The 24,901-nt window shown below is 35.6% G+C and overlaps 1 protein-coding gene across 1 annotated transcript in view; it reads left to right on the top strand.

Annotated features, from left to right (window-relative positions):
* Positions 1 to 23,114, top strand: part of RSBN1L (round spermatid basic protein 1 like) — a 71,484-nt gene extending 48,370 nt beyond the window's left edge. Inside the window, exons 7-11 of the mRNA XM_046668910.1 lie at positions 3,432 to 3,569; positions 5,539 to 5,681; positions 9,249 to 9,416; positions 19,076 to 19,184; positions 19,267 to 23,114. Of these exons, the coding sequence (XP_046524866.1) occupies positions 3,432 to 3,569; positions 5,539 to 5,681; positions 9,249 to 9,416; positions 19,076 to 19,184; positions 19,267 to 19,908 (1,200 nt within the window). The 3' untranslated portion in view covers positions 19,909 to 23,114. The remainder of the gene's footprint in view (positions 1 to 3,431; positions 3,570 to 5,538; positions 5,682 to 9,248; positions 9,417 to 19,075; positions 19,185 to 19,266) is intronic.
* The last annotated feature ends 1,787 nt before the right edge of the window (positions 23,115 to 24,901 follow it).

Below are 24,901 nucleotides of genomic sequence, written 5' to 3'. Positions count from 1 at the left end.
ATAGTAAATTATGTGTGTCAGTGAATTTTACATGTAATGTATATGTATTTTGCCATGAGGAGACAAGAACTATGAAGATTCAAATGCAATGTTTAAGATTATAATCCAACAAGTAAAGTCTCTTACATTAGTTTTTAAAATTCAGTTTCTTCTAAATATTCTGTGAAATATTTATGAGTTTTAGTAGGACCATACTTTAAAAAAATCATCAAAAGATATAGCTTCTTGGGGCCAGCCTGGTGGTGTAGTGTTAAGTTCACATGTTCCGCTTCAGCGGTCTGGGCTTCGTGGGTTTGGATCCTGGGCGAGGACCTATACAACACTCATCAAGCCATGCTATGGCAGCGTCACGTATACAAAATAGGTACAGAATTTAGCTCAGGGACAGTCATCCTCTCCAAAAAAGAAAAGGAAAAGAAAAGATACAGCTTCTTTTTAGGTAGCCTCAGAAGAGACATTGGAGGGGGAAAGAAAATCAAGTTTGGTTTAATTTAATCTGTTATGTTAAAATTTTTAATATTTAGGTCTGTACTAATTTAGACATATTTCATTTTATTTTATTTTTAAACAGAGAACTACATTTGTAAACTTGGAAATTAATGTAAAGGTGTAATTTGAATGAAATAAGATGGCTTGGTCAGTAATGTCCTCTTCAATCAATGAAATGATCATTCTAAGCTAAGATAGCAACATCCGGTTAAATCAAAGTTAGTAAAGCACTTAAGTTATAATGTAAAACATCGTTTGTCTTTAATATTACCACCCAAGAAGCTCGACCCATTTTCTTCTGTTACTAAATGCTACATGTTTTACTTAACATTTAAACAAAGAAATTTTACTCTAAGAGAGCTGAATGTTAAATTTGTTAACAATTAGTTTTGGTTTTCTGATTATTAGTTGTGTTTATCCTTTCTTCTCTATAGCTTAATAGTGTTATAGTAGGGTTTTGGATCATTTTTGTAGAATGGAAGTGGTTGATTGCATGGCCACTGCTAGGTAGAATTCAAAAACTATTTCAATTATTTGAGAAATGAATTATTACGTGTATAGTATGACTTGTTTTTACCTACTAGATAAATTCACTGTTAAAATTTCAGACTTATATTTCCTCATGGAAGATTATCTCTGACTCCTAAATGTCTCCTAACACTCACATCAACGAGCATTCTTTATTGGTGTATCTGTTGTATGCATGTATTTAATTTTTGAGTATACTCTCTTGGAAAAAAGGCCAGTGGACCATCTATCCATTTGACTTTCGCTTTATAAGTATGTTCAAAGTATCCATTTCTTTGAGAGCACTCATGAATTGGGTTGTGCTTAGTGTTTTAGAAGATTTCTCTCACTGAATATTCCTCTCTGCCCAAATTATTTCGTTGACCATTGAGTCACTACCTGAATTATTCAGTTGATCATTGTTGATACTGTAATGTAGTAGAATGAACCAGCTGAGTGGTAAGGACTTATTTGATTCTGGCTTTGCTAGGCCTAGTTAATGATTTAGATGCTTTAGATGAATTAAACAAGATAAGGAAATTTGAGGCACAGAAAATTTATTTATGTGTATGAAATGGAAATATTACCTTCCAAATGTGACTTTTAAAAGTCTAATGAAATATTTCAGAGCACTTGGAAAATTGGTGTGTTTTACAGTGTAAGTTATTTGATTTCACTGAATGGCCATGAGGTCTCTCAAAACTCATATGCTCATTTGCAGATCCAAACTGAGGCCACAAACTCAGAATCACCTAACAGAATCGAGGTGTTATATCAGTTCTGGTAAATTTGCTAAATTTCAAGTTGATACCCTTATCTTTGTTAGAATGCGTTACAGAAATGCATACTTAGGGCTAATTTTCCTATCATGGTGCTGTTAGTTCATCTAAACTTGAGCTTACTAAAGACTTGTCGAGTCAGGTTTTAACTTTTAGTTCTCTCGGTATAGGAGGTGTTAGGAACTTTTGAGAGAGAAAAAAAAAATGAGACCATGAGTAGAAAATGGGGACACAGAACCTCAATTTTTTTTTGTAACTTGGAGATTGGAGGAATGTTTATTGTTCTAAGAAGTAAATTTCTGACAGTTCATGAAAAGTTAAGCTTGGAATTTTGGTCAATAAACTTATTAAAGAATTAATGTATCATTGTTATACTGCTTTGCTGATTTTGATAATAAAATTCTCTATAAACTTATTAAAGAATTAATGTATCATTGTTATACTGCTTTGCTGATTTTGATAATAAAATTCTCTAATGTCTTAGTCAAATTATTCTATTATGATAGAATTTTATAGTCATGTTTTTGGAACTATATGGGTGAGGGCTTAGGTACTTTGGTACATGATACTCTCCGCCAGCTGTGATCGTGGGGATTCAGCTTGTGATGTGAATACTTTTAACCATCTGGGTTTGTCTGGGATACAGGACTTTCAATTTTAATACAGGACTTTCAATTTTAAAATAGACCCAGGCAAACTGTGATAATGTGATCTGCCGAAATTTAGTGGCCACATAGGCTAATCAGCAGATATAATTAGGATTTGTTTTAAAGTTTGTTTATGAGGAAGTTGTTTTGCTTAAAAAAGACTCTTGTTTACTAGTGTTAGTGTATGAAAAGGCATAGGTTTCTTTGAAGGATTTGAATGTACTTATGAAAATTCTGGTACCAATGGTTCTTGAGGTGTAGGCTGTTTTATTTTGGTTGACATTTGAGTGATACCCATTTGCTAGCACTATGCAGGTGGCTTTATATAACTATTAAGTTTTCTTCAGCAATCTGTGGTAAATTATTCCAGTTAAGGAGACTAAAACTCAAGGAATTTAAGTGATTTCTGGAGGTCACATAGCTCGTAGATACCAAAGGTAGATTTGGGACCTAGGACTCCTGGCTCTCAATCTCTAGTAGTTTTTCATCAGAATTAATCATAGAAATGTAAAGTAGATCTTCATTAATATGGCAAGATCTAGAAGGGAAGATCATTCCTGCTGGCCTTTTAGACATACAAACCACTGGTGATGGTTAAATGTAATATTTTTAGAGGGTCTGCTTTTCAAAATTCTGATGAAAAGTATGAATAATTTAGGAAAATGTAGTTATACGAACTTTTGAATATAATTTCAGTGGCATTATACATCAAATAATGAACACCTGTATTATTAGAAGTTATAGTCAGTGTCTAAAATTATGCTGTTTATTTCAACTCTGTTTGCATGAGTAGTATGTAGGAATAGCTAGAGAAGGTAAAATAGCTTGATTTAAGGCAGATGGTTTTTTTTTTAATGCCTTGTTTTTTTATTGTTAGTAAAGGCTTTTTTGTTTTGTTTTGCTTGCCTCATGTTATGTTCTAACATTCTTAGACAATATAATTTAGTGTTATGCAATGGTAGTAAGCTTTATCTTATATATAACTTTTAATTAAATCCATATCCTTTAGGTAAAAAGAACGTATTCTCACGGTACTTACAGAGCTGGCCCAATGCGACAGATCAGCTTGGTGGGAGCAGTTGATGAAGAAGTGGGAGATTACTTCCCTGAGTTCCTTGACATGTTGGAAGATTCACCATTTTTAAAAGTAAGAGAAAACAGTATCCAGCATCTAAATTGTGGGTCTTACTTTCACACTACAGATGATACAAATCATGGCTCTTTCTGCATTATAAAAATTTTGATTTCATTTGAATTGGAGGGAAGGAAAGGAAGAGATGAGAAACTAAAAGTAATTCTTGTGTAGTGTGTGTGTGTGTGACTCCTCAGGTGCTAGTTATAAGGACAAAGCTAAGTGGTGGACCAGAAAATAACTCTTGCCTGTTGCTGCCACTTTAGGAAATTGTTACATCTGTTTGTCAGCTTTTTATAAACTGAGTACTAGAAGGTTTAAGAAGTCCAGGGCACAACCAGAGGCACTCACTACTAGAATATACAGCTATGTATGGGGGAGCTTGGGGGAGAAGAAGAAGAAGGAAAAAGAAAAAAAAAAAGATTGGCAACAGATGGTAGCTCAGGTGCCAATCTTTAAAAAAAAAAAGTACAGGAAGAATGCTTACTAAATTAAAGTGTTTACGACAAAGGAATGGCACTTTGGCATTGTGGAAAACTGGCATGGGAAACTGTCCAGCTGTATTTCAGTCATGGCTACACTAGCTGTGTTGGGCAAGCCATTTAAACTTGCTGGGCTTTAGTTTCCTCATCCATAAAATAAGGCATTTAGACTGTGTAGCTTTAAGGCCCCTTTAAATTCTTTACATGGTCTCTAGCCAGATTCATTTTTTCCCCAACAGTCTCTGCATTCCAGAAAATATTTCTTCCTGTCGGCCGCTGAGTCTGTCCTATTGAGAGAGAAATCTGTGAGCTATGTAATTAGATTAACTATTTAATCAATAATTTAAAGGTCAGAATCTGATAATATCAGTTTATCTCCAGTATTTGCTACATAATCTGTTGAATATCTCTTCTTTTTTCACTTCTGCTTGCTCAGTTTTCTAATCTCTGTGTATATATATCTTTTTCTTCCCCTTTTTTTTTTTTACCCCATTCCATTCTCCTTTCCTTTCCTTTTTCTTTTTTTTAAGGGTTGGCACCTGAGCTGACATCTGTTGCCAGTCTTTTTTTTTTCCCTTCTTCTCCTCAAAGCCCCCCAGTATGTAGTCATATATTCTAGTTGTGTGTGCCTCTAGTTGTGGCATGTGGGACGTCGCCTCAGCACGGCTTGATGAGCAGTGCCATGTCTGTGCCCAGGATCCGAGTTAGCAAAACCCTGGGCCACTGAAGCAGAGCGCACAAACTTAACCACTGCGCCCTGGGGCCGGCCCCTCATTTCCTTTTTTATTCCTTTTAAACCTTTTCTTCCTTTTCTGTTTCTCCCAGTGACATCAGGGAATTTGGTTGCATATTTTAATTTTAAAAGGAAATGAGTTAAATGCATTCTTTCTGGAGAATTTTAGTTTGACAATCCTTCCCTTTTGGAAAATGGAGAATCTTTCTCTTTTTTAAAAATTTATTTCTTTCTCTTTTCTTTTCAAAGATTTTAGTCTCTGCTTTGAGACTACCAGCCTTTTCAAGAAACTACTAAACAAATTTTGATTTTGCTTTGGTTTACCTTTTTGTTTTGTTAGGTTTTGATTATAGCTAATCAAAGTGATATCCATTTTTTTTGAGGTATCCATTTTTTTAACTCAATTAATTGTTCATTTTTATAGATTCTCGTGGAGAACACTTGCTTATTTGGCCAACTTATTAACATCATATGACTCATACATTTGGTAGAAGGAAGAATAACAAATGATGAATACAGTGAATCATATCTCTGGCAGGGTTGCAGGAGGGAGCCATCCAAGAATAATTAATCTCTTGTTGTATTTGAAATAGAATTTTTTGAAGGAAAATATATTAATATATAGGAATATGTTCAATATAGATAGATATTTCAAATGTATAAGTATAAAGGTATATATGAAATTTTGTCTAGGGGGCAGTATTCTTTAATGTATATTTGAAGTTACATTTTGAAAATAATTGATTTCTGTGTAATTATTTGCCTCTAGTGTACACTGCCATGGGGGACACTATCTAGTCTAAAATTAGAGAGTCGAAAAGATAGTGATGATGGTCCCATCATGTGGGTACGCCCAGGAGAACAAATGATCCCTGTGGCTGATATGCCAAAGTCACCTTTCAAAAGGAAAAGGTATGTTGGATACACATTTTTGTTGCCGGGAATAGGTGTTTGTATCTTGAGGTGTATGTGTGTGTGTGTTGACAATTAGAGGAAGAAGGAAAGGAAAGTTTAGAGCATAATTGGAATATAAATTCAAAAATGGCTACGTATGCTGATATAATTTTTTATAAAATATCAAATATAAATAAGATGAGAATATGTAGGCAAATGACAATAGATTGTAATTAGGAATGGAAAAAATGTCATTCACAACAGACATTGTAAACTATTTTGAAATCAGTTTAGTAAGAAATATTAAGAACGCATATTAAGAAAACTAAAACATTTTATGGAAGATATAAAATAAGATCTAAACAAATAGGAAAGCCCTACTATGTTCTGGATTGGAAAAAATGATAGTCTTTTGAAATTTTTAGCATTCCAATTAGACTTAAACTTCCAGCACCAGATGAAATGATTTTAAAGTTCACAAGGAAGAAAAATAAAGTCAGCAAATAGCCGGGAGAACTGTGAAGGAGAAGGTAAGTGAGGGGACCTGTGCTACTAGATACTAAAAATGACTGTAGAGCTCAAGAAGTCCTTTGGGATAGGATAGAGTGCACAAGTAGATCTAAGTATATTGGAAACTAATATTGGAGATAGGTGGGACAAAGAAGAGTTATTCAGTGAACACTGCGGGCATAATCCACAGTCTATCTGAAAGAAGAGAAAGCCATAGCCCCTGTTTCAGACAAGAAGTAAGTTATAGATTTAAACATAATAGACAAAAGATAAAAATGTCAGAATACAAATTTTAAGCCTAGGAGTGACCTTCCCAGTAAGCAAGATAAAAAAATATAATGGCAATATTATTTGTGAGAGAAAAGACCAACAACACAGTTCAAAACTATGATAGATTGGACTGAAACATTTGTAACATTTGACAAAGTTAATGTCAAATAGCATTCCCTAATTGACAAGGAAAATGTAAAACAACCCAATAGAAAAATAGACCTCAGGCAGTCACGTGTATATTAAAAGAATTGTGAGATATTATTTGTACCCATTACATTGGCAAAAATTATTAATAGAGCAGTAATATTACAGGCTGGTAGGTATGTGAGGAAACAGGGTCGTTTGTATATTGCTGCTATAATCATTTTGTGAAAGTAATCTACAATAGCTCATAAATTTCAACATATATTTGTTCTTTGATCCAGCACCTCTGCTTTTGGGAATCTGTCCCAAGAAATAAAAATATTAAAAGTAAATGTATAAGAATGTTAATTGTGGGCTGACCTGGTGACGTAGTGGTTAAGTTTGGCACGCTCTGCTTCAATGGCCCGGGTTTGAGGGTTCAGATCCTGGGCGTGGACCTACACCACTCAGCAAGCCATGCTGAGGCAGTGACCCCTATACAGAATAGAGGTGGATTGGCACAGATGTTAGCTTGGGCCACTCTTCCTCAAGCAAAAGGAGGAAGATTGGCAACAGATGTTAGCTAGGGCCAATCTTCCTTACCAAGTAAACAAAAAAATAAACCGCTATATCATCAATGTTTATTAAAAAATATAAGAATGTTAACTGCAGCATTATTTGTAGTGAGAAAAAGATTTTAAATGGTCTGAATGCCCATAAACGGGAATGGTTGAATACATTTTGGTACATTTCTATTAAAGAATATGGTGAAATAGTTAAAATAAATGAATTATTTATGTCTGTTGATCTGGAAGATATCCATGACACTTAAAAAGAACAAAACATAGAGTAATGTGTCCAGGATGATTCTGTTATTATGAAAAGAAATACACATGTATAAATGATAACACATTCTGTGAGCCCAAAAGAGTGTGGAAGAATGCACGCTAGGTTAACATTGGTGGGAATGGAGTGGGTGATGCTAGGAGAGATAATGTGGGTTTTTTTTTTAGATACCTAAAGATGCTTTCACTCATTATAGTGATTATTAATTAAAAAAGAGAAAAAGACCGGGGAAAAATGGTCGTTGAGTAAACTGTAGGTTGCGTGAGGGCAGGGACTCTGTGTTCTTGTTGCGAATGTGTCTCTAGCACCTAAACAGAGTGCCTGGTGCTTAGTAAATAGTTATTAGTTGAATGACGTCTTTACAAGCTAATTTATTAGTAGTAAATGGTAAAATTGCTGTGTTTCTCAGTGGCTCTTAACTTGGGTTTATAAATCATTTTGAGACTCTGAAAGCCTCTCCCGAGAACCATGCACAAACTTGTTCTCGTAATTTGAGAGAGTGCACCAGCCCCTTGAGGAACTTGCCTGCACCTCAGGGATGACGACCCACGGTCTCTGGGGTGGTTTCACATCTCATTATAGTCTGACCAACTGATAACAGCACTGCGCCAGGCACTGTGCTAAATGAAGTCTTAATTCATAGAATGTGGTGTTAATTCAACCAGACTTGTGGGCTTGAAAGCCTGTTAGCTTTCCACAGGAAGCAGCAGCAGTGTCTAACTTTCTGTGGAGCCTTAACGTGTGGAACATTAATCACAAAGCGTGAAAGAGTGTGTGATAGCATCATCTGTGTGTGTGTAAGTATGTACTCAGACTGTGACATGGGAGTGCACAAAGAGCAGTAAGTAGAGGAGATTGAGGGTGGGAGACACTCATAGGAAGAGTGACCCTAGAGGATAGACTGGGACGAGAGGAGAAAATTGTGAGGGCGATCCCAGTTTATCTCTGGAAGCAATGCGAAAACCGTGTATTTATCTTCCTAAGATGACGACTCCCATGGAAATGACCACCTTTTCCCCTTCTGCAGCAAAGTTGGAGAGGGTTTCTGCAATGAGTGAGGCTAAGTAGTCAGCAGCTTCTCTATGCGTATGGTTCTAGAAGGGGAGCAGTGGGGGAGAGCCAGGGGAGATGGCTGTCCTCCAGGGTGGGGCTCAGGTTTTCCTTTTACCTCCCGTAAACCATGCATGTTTTCTGGAAGCACTTATTGCCTAGTGTTTTCTTGCTATTTATTTTTTTGTCTTTCTCTCCCTAGAGTATAAACTCTCATGAGAGTAGGGAACTTGCCTGTCTTGTTCACTAGCTCCAGTGCCTTGATAGTATCTGGCATATAGTAGGTGTTCTATAAATATTAAATTAAAGCATTTTAAAAAGTTACCTTTTTGTTCTGGATATATACCTTGTGTTAGCCATGTGACCTGAGTTAGGGGCATGGTTCCACCGATTAGCCCCACATCTGAAGGTAAAGATTTTGGGTACAGGGAAACCTGGGTAAACCACATCATCTGTAATTTAGTTTTTGATCCAAGTACGTATTGCCTTACAACTGCCGCTTTTGGGAAGTATGTTTTAGAAAAAGGAGAGGATTATATGTGTTTTGTTTGTACTTGTTCATTTTAAAAATAGAACTTGATTTGGGTGCAGATGATTTAAAATTACCTTTTGTCTGAATTATGCGGTTAATAAATGCTTGGTGGCAGTTAAGCCTCAGTACATCAATACAAGTGTTTGAAGGTATTTAAGCCGTAATACATAAGCCTGTCCATCCCTGTCTCCCTCCCTCCCTCTGGCACACATATATATATGTGTGTGTGTATGTGTATTTTTTTTTAACAGGACTACCAATGAAATAAAAAACTTGCAGTACCTACCTCGAACTAGTGAGCCCCGTGAGATGCTCTTTGAAGACAGGACAAGAGCCCATGCAGATCACATAGGACAAGGTTTTGAACGACAGACTACAGCTGCTGTTGGAGTGTTGAAGGCTGTGCACTGTGGAGAGTGGTATATATTAACTACTGCTATTTTAATGAAAAATTTTCTTGGCTTCTAAAGTTTTTCTGGGGAAGTTTCTCAGTAATTCTTACTGTGGGGGGAAAAAAGTTTCATTTCTCCCTGTGTTTGGATATCCTAATTATATAATTGCACTAAAAATGATTTTCAGTTGCTAGAACCTAGATTTAGTCTTTTGGGTTTGACTGAAATAATTTCATTTTCTAAGTGACTAGAGGTGAAAATAATTGTCTTATCCGAGGTAAAAGAAAAACTAAAGTTCGGTTGGTACTTACTCTATGCCCATTTACACATGTTCATTTAATTCGCTCAACTACTTTTAAGCTCGTGTTCATTACACAAAGACCCTGAGGCTCAGTGCTGTCAAATAATGTTCTCATAGTCGTCCCCTTAATAAGTGGTGGAGCTGATCTGATCTCAGGTCTGTCTGACTCCCCACTCCTGTGTTTCTCTTTATGCTGTTCTACCTGGCTGCTCCCTTTCTGAGTCTACTAAGGATCTGTTTACTTACTGTATTAATTTTTCCTGACTTTGCTTGCAAGTCTCACTTTGAGTCTTTTGATAGATTAAAAAAATGGGTAATTCTTTAATATACGTAAGGTGTCATCTCATACATTAAGAAATTTTCCATTTATTGAAAAACCACACATAGCAAAGCTATATTTATACTGTAAGATAAATTTGCTCAGTTAGGTTTTTGTTTTCAAATTTTGTAGTTGGGTATGGAATTTAAGTTGGAATATGCTATTTTGCTTATTAAAGCAGTTGAATTAGATACTAAATATGTAAGAAATTTTTCTAAGTAAAAAAATGTTTAATTCTGAAAATAAAAGTCAATATTGCAAAATTTGTCTAAGACTTTATGACAAATATAATCTGTATTTTCTACATGAGGGAATTTTATTTTCAAGGGCTACTGATAAAGGATTGACCCTTTGTTCAGAAGAGAAAATATATAGTAATATTTTATAAATTAATACTGAGTGGGAAGGCCAGTGTAAACTGACCTCCTTTCTTAATGTAAATGGAGCGCTGTCAGTTTCAGGTATACAGAGCAGCCAGTGCCGCTGAACTAACCCTGAGAGGTCCTTAGCAAAACTGTATTAGGAGTCTGTAATTCAGTAATGCTTTATAATTGAATTGTAAGTTAAATGGTAATTTTCAAATATCTCTAGTTCTCATGTAGTTTCTGTGCTCTTCCTATAATCTGGTTTAAAATATTAGTTTTGTCAAAGAGTAAAGGCAAATTTATCTCTGTGGAAAGCTTTATAAACTCCTGTTTCAAATTAATGAGATTTTTTTTTTAATGTTAGTTATAAAGGATTTAAGAGTGGCATCAAGATTTACTTAAGGTGAAATCTGATTTCTAGATAGTATTCAGTAAAGTTAGCCACATATTTATGCTTTCTTTCGGAAATAAATGTTTCTGCTTCATGGCCTGAGCACTTGGTATAAATCTCCCCTAGGTGCTTTAACTTACTGTTGGTGCATGTGCTCTCCTCCCCTTTATATGTGATCTGAGGTCAGAGATTGTGTCCTGGCCTTCGCAGGCCCACCACAGGTCCCAGTAAATATTGAATAGAGAAGCACCTTTGTGGCTAGGAATTTCACAGTAAAAAAGACTGTTGTCAAACTACTAATATATTAGCTGGCCAGATTTAAGAATATGTTTGTGAAAGATTTGGAATGAGATATTACTAGCTATGAGTTTTCTCACTATTGTGAAATACAATTTGGGTCCTATAGCAAATAGTTATATAATATAACTATAGTTGTTTAATCTCTTACAACTAAAGATGGCAAGAAAATAATTTTGTTGGTTCTATAAGAGGGCTTCATGGCTCTGATGCAGTCTGTGATCCTTTTATTATTATTCCTTGCTGTTAAATTAAGCAATATTAAAAGTTGGTGCTTTCTCTTTTTACTTATCTTGGTGTTTTGAGTTCTCTTTTTCTCAAGAAGACATTTGGTATTAGAATATTAGATTCTTGACTTTATCGTAGAGCCAGGTTTAACACCAATTTGAAATAAAAGACTGGGATTGATTTAGACTACAAAGAAATCTTCAGCTAGATAGGCTTGTGAAGTATTGATCAAATTATAGCACTCTAGGTATTATAAAGAAAGGATTCACATAGATTTATGTATTTGAGGTTCCTTCTTTGAGTCTAGTTTGTAAAAAAAATCAACTACTGAAGTATAGTTTACATCTAATAACACAACACTCATTATACGTGTACAGTTTGCTGTATTCTGACAAATGTCTACAGCTCTGTTAGTACTACCACAACTCAAACAGAGAACATTTTGTTTCCTTCATATCCCCTGGCAGATAATCTTCCCCATCCTTAGCCAAGTTCCAGACATCTATTAATCTGTTTTCTGTCTTTGTAGGTTAACCGTGCCTAGTACAGGATCTCTTGTGAATAGAATCATATGTGTTGCCTGACTTACTTCACTTAGTGTAATATTATTGAGATTCATCTATGTTGTTACGTGTATTAGTAGTTCATTCCTTCTTGTTGCTGAGTTGGTGTATCGTATGGATCTATTGCAACTGATTTATCCATTCACCTGATGATAGACATTTGACTTGTTTCCAGTTTTGGGTTTTTATGAATAAAGCTGTCATGAGCATTCACTTTCAAGCCTTTGTGTGCACATATAATTTCATTTCATTTCAGTAAATACGTAGAAATGGAATTACAGGGTCTTAGAGTAAGGCAAAATAGTTGTGTACAGAGAAAATTCTAAGTCTACAAAAGAAGTACTAGAATAAATAAGCAAACTTATCAAAGTCACAGGATAAGACAGTATTGAAAAGTCAATTGTGTTTCTGTATGTTGGCAATAAACATTTGGAAACTGAAAAATAAGAAAATAATGCCACTTAGATTAGCATTAAAAAACTGTGAAATACTAAGCAAAATTTACGTAAATGTAGAGATATACCTTGTTTATGGAGTGGAAGACTCAAGATTATTAACGTGTCAGTTCTTTGCCAAATGATCTAGAAATCATCTCAGTCCTAATGAAAATCCCACTAGGTTTTCTTATAGAAACACAAAGAACCTAGTATAGGCAAAAGAGTCTTGAAAAAGAAAGAACAGTGTTGGAGGATTTACACTACACTACCTGTCATTTTAAAACTTACTATGAAGCTATAGTCATTAACAGAGTGGGGTATTGGTATGAAGATAGACGTGAAGATCAATGGAACAGAACAGTGTCTAGAAATAGACCTATCATTGATTTTCAATGAAGATACCAAGATAATTCAGTGGGGAGTCTTTAAAGAAACACTACTGGAACAACAGGGTAACCATATCCCAAAAGAAAAATTAAAAACAAACCTTAAGGGCCCGCCCCGTGGCCAAGTGGTTAAGTTTGCGCACTCCACTTCAGTGGCCCAGGGTTTTTGCTGGTTCACATCCTGGGTGTGGACCTGGCACTGCTCATCAGGCCATGCTGAGGTGGCATCCCATATGCCACAACTAGAAGGACCCACAACTAAAATATACAGCTATATACTGGGGAGATTTGGGGAGAAAAAGGCAGGAAAAAAACCCCAAAAAACTTTGACTCTTCTCTCACACCATACAAAAAAAATTGATAGGATATAGAACTAAATGTAACCCTTAAAACTATAAAACTTCTAGAAGAAAACATGAGAGAAAATTTTGCAGTAGGCAAAGAGTTGATGAACCATAAAAGAAAACGATACATTAAGCTAATGGAAAGGCAGGTACAGGCTGGGAGAAAATGTCTGAGGTGTGTGCATGTATGTATGACTTGTGTCCACATATATAAAGAACTCTCACAATTCAAGAATAAGAAAACAAACAACCCAGTTAAAACTGGGCAAAAGATTAGAACAGACATTTTATAAAAGGTACACAAATGGCCAATAAGCACATTAAAAGTTGTTCTATATAATTGTACCGTAAGGGAAGTGCAAGTTAAAACCACAAGGAGATAACACTACACACCCACTAAAATTGCTAAAAGGAAAAAAAAAAAAAGAAAGTGCCAAAAGCTAGTGAGGATGTGGATTAACCAGAACTTTCATACACTTCTCTGGGAACTGTAGAAGTTTAGCAGTTTCTTATAAAATTAAACATAGATTTACCCTAAGGTCCTGTAGTTCCAAGATTTCATTTCTGTTCTTGGGATTAAGAACTTCTCTTGGTTATTCTGTATTATACAGAAATGTTTGTTTATGTGTATATATCTGATATATACATGATTATATGACATATATATGATATAACACATTTGATAATATTTATGATACATTAAATAGTGCTGGATTCAATTTGCTAATATTGTTAATAATTTTTGTGTTTATATTAATATATTGGCAGAATTTATTTTATTGATCTTTTCAGTGAATCAGCCATTTATTTCATTGATTTCTTTTCTGTTGTTTTTCTGTTTTCTATTTCATTGTCTCTGCTCTTCTTTTTTTTCTTTTAAGGAAGAATTTACTATTCTTTTTCCAGCTTAAGTTAGAAGCATAGATGATTGATTTGAAACCTCTCTTCTTTTCTAATAGAGGCATACCTGGGAGTTATTGTGGGTTGGGTTCCAGACCACCACAATAAAGCGAATCACATGAATTTTTTGGTTTCTCAGTGCATATAAAAGTTAGGTGTGCACTATACTATAGTGTATTAAGTGTGCAATAGCATTATGTCTAAAAAAACAACGCACGTATCTTAATTGAAAAATATTGCTAAAAAATACTAACCATCATCTGAGCCTTCAGCAAGTTGTAATCTTTGTTGGTGGAGGGTCTTGCCTCGATGTTGATGGCTGCTGGCTGATGAGGGTGGTGGTAGCTGAAGGTTGGTGTGGCTGTGGCAGTTTCTTAAAATAGTACACGGATGCTGTCTGCAGCATCAGTTGACTCTTCCTTTCACAGATGATTTCTCTGAGGCATGCGATGCTATTTAATAGCATTTTACCCACAGTAGAACTTCTTTCAGAATTTGGAGTCAGTCCTCTCAAACTCTAATACTGCCTTGCCAACTAAGTTTAGGTAATATTTTAAATCTTTTGTTGTCTTTTCAGTAATCTTCACAGCGTGTTCTCCAGTGGATTTCATTTCAAGAATCCTCTTTCCTTGTTTATCTATATAAGAAGCAACCCCTCACCCATTAAAGTTTTATCATGAGATTGCAGCAATCATGTCACATCTTCAGGCTCCATTTCTAATTCTGATTCTCATGGTTTTCCCACCACATCAGCAGTGACTTCCTCCACTGAAGTTTTGAACCCCTCAAAGTCATCCATGAGGGTTGCAATGAACTTCTTCCAGACTCCTGTTAATCTTGATATTTTGACCTCTTCTCATGAATTATGAATGTTCTTAATGGCATTTGGAATGGTGAATCCTTTCAAGAAGACTTTCAGTTTACTTTGCCCAGATCCATCAAAGGAATCACTATCTATAGCAGCTATAACTTTACAAAATATGTTTCTTAATAAGACTTGAAAATCAAAATTATTCCTTGATCCATGGGCTGCAGAATGAATGTGTGTTAGCAGTCATGAAAACATTATTAATTTCCTTGTACATCTCCATCAGAGCTCTTGGGTGACCAGGTGCATTATCATTGAGCAGTAATATTTTGAAAGGAATCTGTTTTTCTCAGCAGTAGGTCTCAATAGTGGGCTTAAAATATTCAGAAAACCGTGTTGTAAAGAGATGTGCTGTTATCCAGGCTTCGTTGTTCCATTTATTAAGCACAGGTAGAGTAGTTTAGCATAATTCTTAAGGGCCCTAGGATTTTCAGAATGGTAAATGAGCAGTGGCTTCAACTTAAAGTTACCAGCTGTATTAGCCCCTAACGAGAGTCAGGCTGTCCTTTGAAACTTTGAAGCCAGGCATTGACTTCTCTTTAGCTATGATGGCTAGTCCTAGATGGCGTCTTCTTCCAACGTAAGGAAGGAAAAATCAATCTACATGAAAGTCTGTTGTTTAGTGTAGCTTCCTTCATTATCTCAGCTAGATCTTGTAGAGAACTTGCTGCAGCTTCTACATCAGCACCTGCTGCTTCACCTTGCACTTTTATGTTATGGAGACGACTTTAAACCTCAGGAACCAACCTCTCCTAGCCTCACACTTTCCTTCTGCAGTTTCCACACCCCCTCAGCCTTCACAGAATTGAAGTTAGGGCCTTGCTCTGGACTAGGCTTTGGCTTCTGGAAATGTGACTGCTTTGATCTTCTGTGTGGACCACTAAAACTTTCTCCACATCAGCAGTAAGGCTGTTTCACTTTCTTATCATTCGTGTGTTCATGGGAGTAGCACTTTTAATTTCCTTCAAGAACTTTTCCTTTGTGTTCACAGTTTGCCTAACTATTTGGCCCAAGAGGCCTAACAGTTTTCCACATGCCTTCCTCACTAAACTTAATCATTTCCAGCTTTTGATTTAAAGTGAGAGACGTGCGACTCTTCCTGTTACTTGAACACTTAGAGGCCATTGTAGGATTGTTCATTGGCCTAATTTCAATATTGTTGTGTCTCAGGGAATAGGGAGGGCAGAGGAGAGGGAGAGAGACGGGGAAATGGCCAGTCAGTGGAGGAGTCAGCACACACAACATTTATCTGTTAAGTTCACTGTCTTATATGGGTGTGGTTCATGGTGCCCCAAACAATTACAGTAGTAACATCAAAGATCACCATAACAAGATAATAATAATGAAAAAGTTTGAAATATTGTGAGAATTACCAAAATGTGACACAGACACACGAGGTGAGCAAGTGTTCTTGGAAAAATGGCATCGATAGACATTTGTTACAGGGTTGCCACAGCCTTCAATTTGTAAAAAAAAAAATGCAGTATATACGAATCACAATAAAATGAGGTGTGCCAGTATAAGTATTTAAAACTAAATTTCTAAGCACTGTTTTAGCTATATTTCACAAATTTTGATACTGTGTTTTTATTATTATACAGTTCAGAATTTTTCTAATTTCCCATTTGGTGTCTTTTTTTAACCCATGGATTATTGAGAAGAAGAGTATTGTGTACTTTCCAATATTTGAGGATTTTTTCCAGACTTTTTTGGGGGGTGGTTTGATTTCCAGTGTAATTCCCTTGTGGTCAGAGAACATAGTCTGTGTAACTTCAGTCTTTCTTAATTTCCTGGGGTTTGTTCTATGGACGATCTCGATGAATGTTATATGTACACTTAAAAGAAGGTCTCTTTTGCCTTTTTTTTTCCCTGCTTTATCTCCTCAAAGCCCCCTGGTACATAGTTGTATATCTTAGTTGTAGGTCCTTCTAGCTGTGGCATGTGGAATGCCGCCTCAACGTGGCCTGATGAGCGGTGCCGTGTCCACGCCCAGGATCCGAACTGTGGAAGCCCTGGGCCTCCGCAGCGGAGCACGCAAACAGAAGCACTCAGCCACAGGGCCGGCCCTCTGTTTTGCTTTTGTTGGGAGGACAGCGCTCTGTAAATGTCAGTTAGGTCAGCTTTGTTGAGAGAGTGCTTCGTGTCCTCTACATCCTTACTAATTTTTGTCTCCTTGGTAATCTCCATCTGTAACATTGGATTTGACTGTTTCTCCTTTCAGTTTTGCTAATTTTTCTCCGTGTATTTTTTATATTGTAATAGCTTTATTGAGATATAATTCACATACCACACAATTCACTAATTTAAACTGTGTAATTCGGTAGTTTTTAGTATATTCATAGAGTTGTGCAACCATCACCACAATTATAGAATATTTTCATCACCTCAAAAAGAAACCCTGTGCTCCTTAACTATTACTCCCCATTCCTGCCTCCTCTCCAGCTATATGCAACCACTAATGTACTTTCTCTCTTTCTGTCTGTTAGATGTTTCGTATAAGTGCATCATAGAATATGTGGTTTTCTGCGATTAGCTTTTTCATTTAGCATAATGTTTTTAGTGTTATGTATTTTGAAGCTCTGTTAAGGTGGCTACACATTTAGAATTATTCCTTCTCGATGAATTGACCTGTTTATCATTATGAAATGCCCTTTTTATCCTTGGTAATGTTCCTTGTCCTGAGATCTACTTTGTCTTATGTCAGTATTGCCACTCTAGCTTTCTTGTGATTAGTGTTTTCATGTTTTATTTTTTCCATTCTTTGTCTTTTAACCTATCTGTGTGTCTATATTACTGTTTCATGTAGACATCATATAGTTGAGTCTTGCTCTTTTTTTTAATCTGATGATAATCTCTGTCTTTTAATTGGAGTATTTAGACCATTTACATATAATATGAGTAAATTTGGATTTAAATTTATCATTTTCCCATTTGCCTCTTCTATCCTTCATTACTTTTTCCCCCTTTTCTTTCTTGTCTTTTTTAGTGTTCCATTATACCTCCACTTTTTGCTTACTAGTAGTTGCTTTAAAGTTATCAGTCTACCTTCAAGGATTAGACCTCTTCATGTAAAGTGTAAGAACCTTTTAATAGTATACTGCCATTTATCCACCTCCACCCCACCCCTGTTTCTGGCCTTTGTGTTAATTATCATCATTCATTTTATTTTACATATGCTATAAACTGCCTGATATGTTACTTACTTTGACTTTAAGGAGTTATGTCTAACGAGATTTAAAAAATGACAATAAAATATCTTTGATATTTACTGTTACTTGTGCTCTACATTCCTTTTAAAGAGAGCTACATTTTCATCTTAAGTATCGTCTTCCTTCAGCCTGAAGAAGTTCCTGTAACATTCTTTGTTGTGCTGGTCATCTGGTGACAGTTTCTCTCAGCTTTTGTTTGTCTGAAAATGTTTTATTTCACATTTTTGAAGGATATTTTTGGTGGATATAGAATTCTAGATTGGAGTTTTCTTTCAATGCTTTAAAGAGGGTCTGTTCTCTTCTGCTTGCATTGTCTCTGATGAGAAGCCCGCAGTCATTCTTATCCTTCTTTCCCTGAGTATTTACGTAATGCGTGAGTTTTAGATTTTCTCTTTATCACTGTTCGTAAAAATCTGGTTATGATTTGCCTTGGTATAATTTTCTTTTTGGTATTTACGTTGCTTGGAATTTCATTCCAAAATCCATTTTTGAGCATCTTCTGTAAAAATGTATTTGTGTATTCCTAATTAATTGAAGAAATTGGGGATTTTTTAGAATTCTATTTAAAGACACTGTTAACTCCAGCAGAAAGAGCAGTAACAGTTTTTATTACTGCTTTTCTAATGAATGCCTCTTAATTTATTAAGAGTTATTTAGGGGGGTTAGGTACTGTTGCAGTTATGTATGTGTCTATTGAAAGAAAGTATTCCCTTTCCCTCATAGTTACCTCTAATTTTTAGGTGGTATTTTCAATTTTAATACTTAATTTATTGAAGTATTGATCTTAACTTTAAGACAAAACACTCGTTTCTTTGATTTGCATAACCTATTCAAATCATTTTAATTTTTCAAAATATAGTTACACATAGCTATAATAAAATGAAATTCGTTGTTTTTATCTGTGTTTAGGTTGAAACCCCTTTGTTGAAATATGTAAAGTGGTATTCTAATAATTTAACTTTATTTCTAAGACAGTACTTGGGTTTTGACCATAAGCCATTTTTGCTTTGACTTTAATAAGGATTAACAGAGTGAAACAGTAATGGCAGATTCTTTATTATCTCATATTCTTTTTTAGGCCTGATCAACCCCGAATAACCAAAGATGTGATTTGTTTTCATGCTGAAGATTTCTTAGAAGTAGTTCAACGAATGCAGTTAGATTTACATGAACCTCCACTGTCTCAGGTATATTTTAAACCATGATGGTCTTCAGTTTCATTTTTATTGTGGAAAAGACTTATTGATGTTCCTTGTTTTCTTCTTTTAGTGTGTCCAGTGGGTTGATGATGCAAAACTTAATCAACTGAGGAGGGAAGGCATTCGCTATGCCAGGATTCAGCTGTATGATAATGACATTTATTTTATCCCAAGAAATGTTGTTCATCAATTCAAGACAGTTTCAGCTGTGTGCAGTTTAGCATGGCACGTTCGGCTCAAGCTGTATCACTCAGAGGAGGACCCTGCTCAGAATACAGCGACTCATGAAACAGGCACATCACCAGGTTCCACATCATCAGTTCTTGGACCTCACGCTGACAATGTGATTTGTGCTGTAAGCAGAACCTCCTTGGATTCTGTTTTTTCAGACAAACTTCATTCTAAATATGGATTACAGCAGATTAAACATGAACCTCTTGCATCTGTAAGAATCAAGGAAGAACCTGTGAATGTGTATATTCCTGAAAAGACTAGAGCACCGAGTAACATGGATGGCAGGAATGTTAAAGCAAAATTGGATCATGTTCAATTTACAGAATTGAAGATTGACGTGGACTCTCAATTTGAAAATAGCAACAAAGATTTGCAGGAAGGCTTGTGCCCAGGAAGCCTCCTAAGTCTGGTTGATGCCAGGCAGCACAGCTCCGCACGCTCAGAGCAGGAGAGGAAAGAGGACGATGTTTTGTGCTAAGTTTGTACATACCATTTACAATTCTTTTTTTTTTTAAACTTAATAATGTAATAAAGATTCATGAATTCTGAAAGCAAGCCAAGGACTTGCTCCTAAGTCTGTTACGAAATCTAGTTCCTGTAGCTTTGTAACATTCCTCAGTGCCTGTCCATAACTGTGAAGCATCGAAGCACGTAGGGCCAGACGCACTGTAAACCTGCAGGCTTAAGCAGAAGGAGGCTTTGAAACATCATTTGATGGAGTTGTAGGTTTTAGAATAGAGCTGACATTAACATATATATATATTTTTTGTAATATGAGCCAGAATTCTTTTTCGACAATTTAAGGCTTTTCCATAGAGCTTATTTATACCGATTTTTTTTTTTCATTTTAAATGTGTCAGCACTGTAGTGTAAATAGCTTTTAAAAAATCTTTTTAGTGTGATTTATACTGAAATGTGAGCCACTTAATAAAGGTTCATAGTAATAAATATGTTTTCTGTTGGGTCTGCAAAAAGACAAACTGACAATTCAGTTAAATCATTTATTTGATCTATTATGTTTCTGCTGGTATATCCATTTCAAGTGGTAATGGAGTGCAAATGTCTGTGTTCAAATCTAGTGAATATTTAAATTCCCCACACTGTGCAAGCATTTTGTAAAACCAAGATTCAGTTATGAAAACATATTTATATATGTGTGTATGTATGGGAGTATATATATATGTATATCATATTTTGCATAACTTCTTAAATTGCTGAATAAGATGAGTATGTGAAACTTTCTAGCCCTACTCCCTGGAAAACATTTTAAAATATTTATATTCAACATTAAGAAAGCAGTTTAGGTAAGAGAAACAATTTTATAAAGTTGGGAGAAACAAGGTCTGTTAGTGCTATCTATTCCTTCTAACTAATCAAGTTGTGTGGCCAGATTACATAGCCCTAACAAATTTTCTTTGTAATGTATGGAGTAAGAAGTGGAGGAGATTTTCTTACTGTAAAGCACCTATACTATACTTAGTACTAGCTGAGTAAATATCTTTAGTTACAGAAAGTTTAATTGTGAGCAGTTATAATCCTCTTTTACAATTTTCTTGTGGAACAGGAGGAAAATATGGCAAATACAAAATCTTAAAATAAGGGCAATGACTCAGCTGCCATATACAGAGAGATAACTAACACAATAAGGTGTGTTACCTCGTCTTTCTAAGGATCCCTCTCTCTGCCCTGGCAAGGTAAACAACTTAGAGCCCTTCTTCAAAAGAAGCTCTAGAGGGGAAATCGGAGGAGGAAACAGGATTGCCGGTGCCTCGCTGAAGACGATTCAGACACATCTCTGCAATGATGGACTGCTTCCACTGCTGTCATTAAAAGTCAAACAGATGTCTTTAATGAAAGCTTTGATGTGAGGAACTCTGCTCATTGCAAATCTATTTTATTTGTTTTTGGTATTTTTCTGGGCTAATATTTTGGTTGATGACTTTCAGCAGGGGTTCTTTGTGCTACCTTTTAGGCTGGTGTTGCTATTCCCATTTCATTGGTTTCTGACCCAGCCTCATTTATGGTACCCATAAAACTGTTTATCTTTCTGGTTAGGGAGAAGCCACTTAGAAAGAGGCATTTCATCAGAAAAAGTAAACTGCAGCAGTGATGTCATTTCTGGACCCCGGTTTAAAAGGACAGTTAAATATTGTAGGAAATTTCGATGGTTTGTAGGAAATCAATATATGTATTTGCAACATAGGAATTTTCATGGGATGAGGAAGATATAAATCATGATAATGTAAATAGGGATTTTGTTTTATATGTTACAGTTTTATCCTGTCTCTCACCACTTTAGTCTTCTCTTTTAAGCTAAATTTATATATTTGCACCTACCTTTTTGGGAGATGAAAGTTCATAACAAACCAGTATTGAGAAATAGGAGGGGATGTGGTTAAAATGTTCTGTTTTTCTTTTTTTAGTTGAAGGGTGAAGTATTTAACAAGGTTTGTTTTAGTTCCAGTTTTCCAGTAGCATACACGTAGATGCATGAGATCATATTGTAAATGTCTTTAGGGTATCCCTTCAAAATATATGAGCCTTAAACTTTTAACTTAAAGACCTATCTAAAACAACCATGGTGGTTGCTTTTAGGTATCGTTTACTATATAACCTATAGTCAGACTTCTCCATATTTTGAAAATTTGACTGTTTTGTAAAATGCATCCATCTCCATGCAGGTGAAATATAAATCAGTGGGCTCCAATTTCAAGATACAGCCTTGTCACCTTGAATAATGCATATGTTGTCTTACGGGTTATCATTTTAAAATCTTCAGATGCAATCTGAGAACTTGCTGACTACCTTTGTTACACACGAATAATTTCTATTTCAATATTGCATTATATTAATGGTTTCCTAGTAGTGCATTCCAGTTCTTTATCTGAACACGGTTTTTGCTGTTATTTCCAATTTATTGGACCAGAACAATAAAGCACTTAATATATAGTTTCTGTATGATCTTATAGACTAAACAGTTCTTATGTAAATTATTAAATTGATACACAGACCTTTACAGAAAAACTAAGGTACCTCGGTGGTGTCTGCTATAGTGCTTTTTTTTTTTTTTTTAGTTACTTTTCTTCATACCCGTTTTGCTATCTAAGTAATATATATTCCATACTCAGGTTAGCTGGTAGCTAGCAAAGGAATTAAGCATTTGTGATATTTAGTTGAAAATTTTACTAAAGCCATATTCATTATCTTCCTTGTCACTAAGGCTGTTGACCTTAAATAAAGATTAGGTTGATCTAGTACAACACTCCGTGTGTGTGTGTGTGTGTGTGTGTGCGCGTGCGCATGTGTGTACGATTATTGGAAATATGTTTATTTCCGTATATATTCATTTTTAATCCATTCTGTGACTTTTGGGGGGGTCATGGAGGGTAGGAAAGATTTTATTTCTTGAGTTAGGGTTCAAGGGATTTCATTAGTGTTCCTGACTGTAAAAGAGTTTTTTCCCAAATGCATACGGCAGGTAAGATCATTTTTGTAAATAATAGATTAGCACTGTTTTGGTAAATTTGCATTCAGTTATTTTTTGGACAGGTTCATTGTCATGTAAAGCAAATATCTCAAAATTCATTTTAACATTTAGCAAAGGTGCAAGATTTGTTTTTGGAGTTTGAGAGGCATTTTCCTTGTCTTCCACCTTTCAATAAATACTAAAGTTGATAACCATAATCTTTTTACCTTTGTTTTGTAATTATTTTCTTACAGTGATTTTATTTTCATCTCGTCATCTTTAAAAGTTCATATTTCTCTGTCTTCAACAGAAACCATAAGATCTTGAAAATGATTCCAATCTGAGAATCTTTTTTTCCTCTTAAAAACTAATTATCAAAAGTTGATTTATGCCAAAAAAAAAAAAAAAAAAAGTTGATTTATGCCAACAGAATATTGAAGATTACCTTAAGGTTGCTAAGCTAGTTAGTTGTGGGTGCTGGGATAGCCTGGTAAATCACCTCCTTTCCCTCTAGACTTGACTATTTCTGTCCCCGAAGGGGAGGACAAAGGTGCTACTGTTTTCAAAATACTTTTAAGCTGGTAAAAAATGACATGATGTGTTTTAGGTCTTCAGGGTCATAGAATAGCTCTTGCTTAATCTTTCTCCCACCTGATGTAACCACTTTGCTATGTAAACAGAGTGTTGCTGGTTTTAGAATGCGTTGTCTGTTTCATGGAGGAGTTAGGTTTGGTATGTTTGGCACTGACAGTGTACCTCAGGTAAGATCGTGACGAGGACAACTCAGGAGAGGTCTGAATCCCTTTGTCTCTGTCCTGGCTCTTCTGTTCCACAGCATATTGCAGATGGAAATGATCGCTCTTTAGAATGTCAAGCACAAGAGCCGAAAAGCAGAGATGTCTTTACTTTCTCAGTTTACTGACGTTGTATATCGTATCTCTACTGGAGAGCATGGGGGTGGAGAGGGGGACCCCTTGCATTTCAGCTTATCTTCCCTTCCAGGACTTGAGACCCAAACAGGGAGTGTGAATGAGCTGAGAACAAAAGGTGGGCAAACAGAATTTATGTTAACTAAAAATTTAAAGTACAGTTTACTAATTGTATGACTTTATTACTATTATCTGCCTTCCAAGAACTGCACTATTAAAAATATGAGAACTCTGGATCCTTGTACACATTTTGAAATTTAGAATTTATGCATGTGTGTTTTAAAAATGTTAAATCTTTACACTTTCCTATAAAGTTCATTGTTGTATAACTAAAGACTATTAAGTGTGCAAACTCAGCGGCAAGTCAATATAGTTGCAAATATTTTGCATAATACAGTGTTAAAAATTTTATTTGGACAGTTAGATCTCCTCTGCCCCAAGTTTCTCCTTTTCTTGAAACTTTGTTTTTCCAACCGAGCCAGATTTTTATGTGAAAAATCTCAAGTGTGTCTTCTTTTGAAAAAACCCTTGAGTCTGGCTTTTGTTCATCGTCTTGTTCTGTCTTTCTTCCTAAGTTCTTGGAAATCTCCATCTGCCTTCACTTCCTCATGTCACTACAATTTCATTTTAATCCTCAAACTTAATCACTCAGCTGAACTGGTTCTCTCAAAGGTCACCTTTTGACTGCCAAACCCCATGGCTACATTTCTTCATACTTCTGTTTAACCCTTGCAGCACTTAGCATAATTACGTGACCCACCTGTTGGTTTTTGTTGTCTTTCTGTTCTTTGGATGGCTGCTTTTGCCTCTTCCCCACTATTTGAGACAGTCTCCATGGCTCTTTTCTTTAGGTCTCTACAGTCTGTCCCTGAACTATCTTCATGACCCCATGACTTCAGTCATCCTTGTTTTCTCATTTAACCTCTAATGATCCATGTAATCAAATCTGAGTTGTTCTCTTCTTCCTTGCCCCCAAACGTTAACTGTTCCTTTCCCTCCTAATTTGCTTATTGGCATCACTCTCTCCATCATCTCATGGTAATCTGATTGCTCTGTCTTTTCCCCTGTGTGTACAG

Source organism: Equus quagga, chromosome 8, assembly GCF_021613505.1.
Source record: "Equus quagga isolate Etosha38 chromosome 8, UCLA_HA_Equagga_1.0, whole genome shotgun sequence".
NCBI lineage: Eukaryota > Metazoa > Chordata > Mammalia > Perissodactyla > Equidae > Equus > Equus quagga.
Note: the sequence above shows the minus strand (reverse complement) of the source record. Positions and strands in the feature narration are given on the sequence as shown.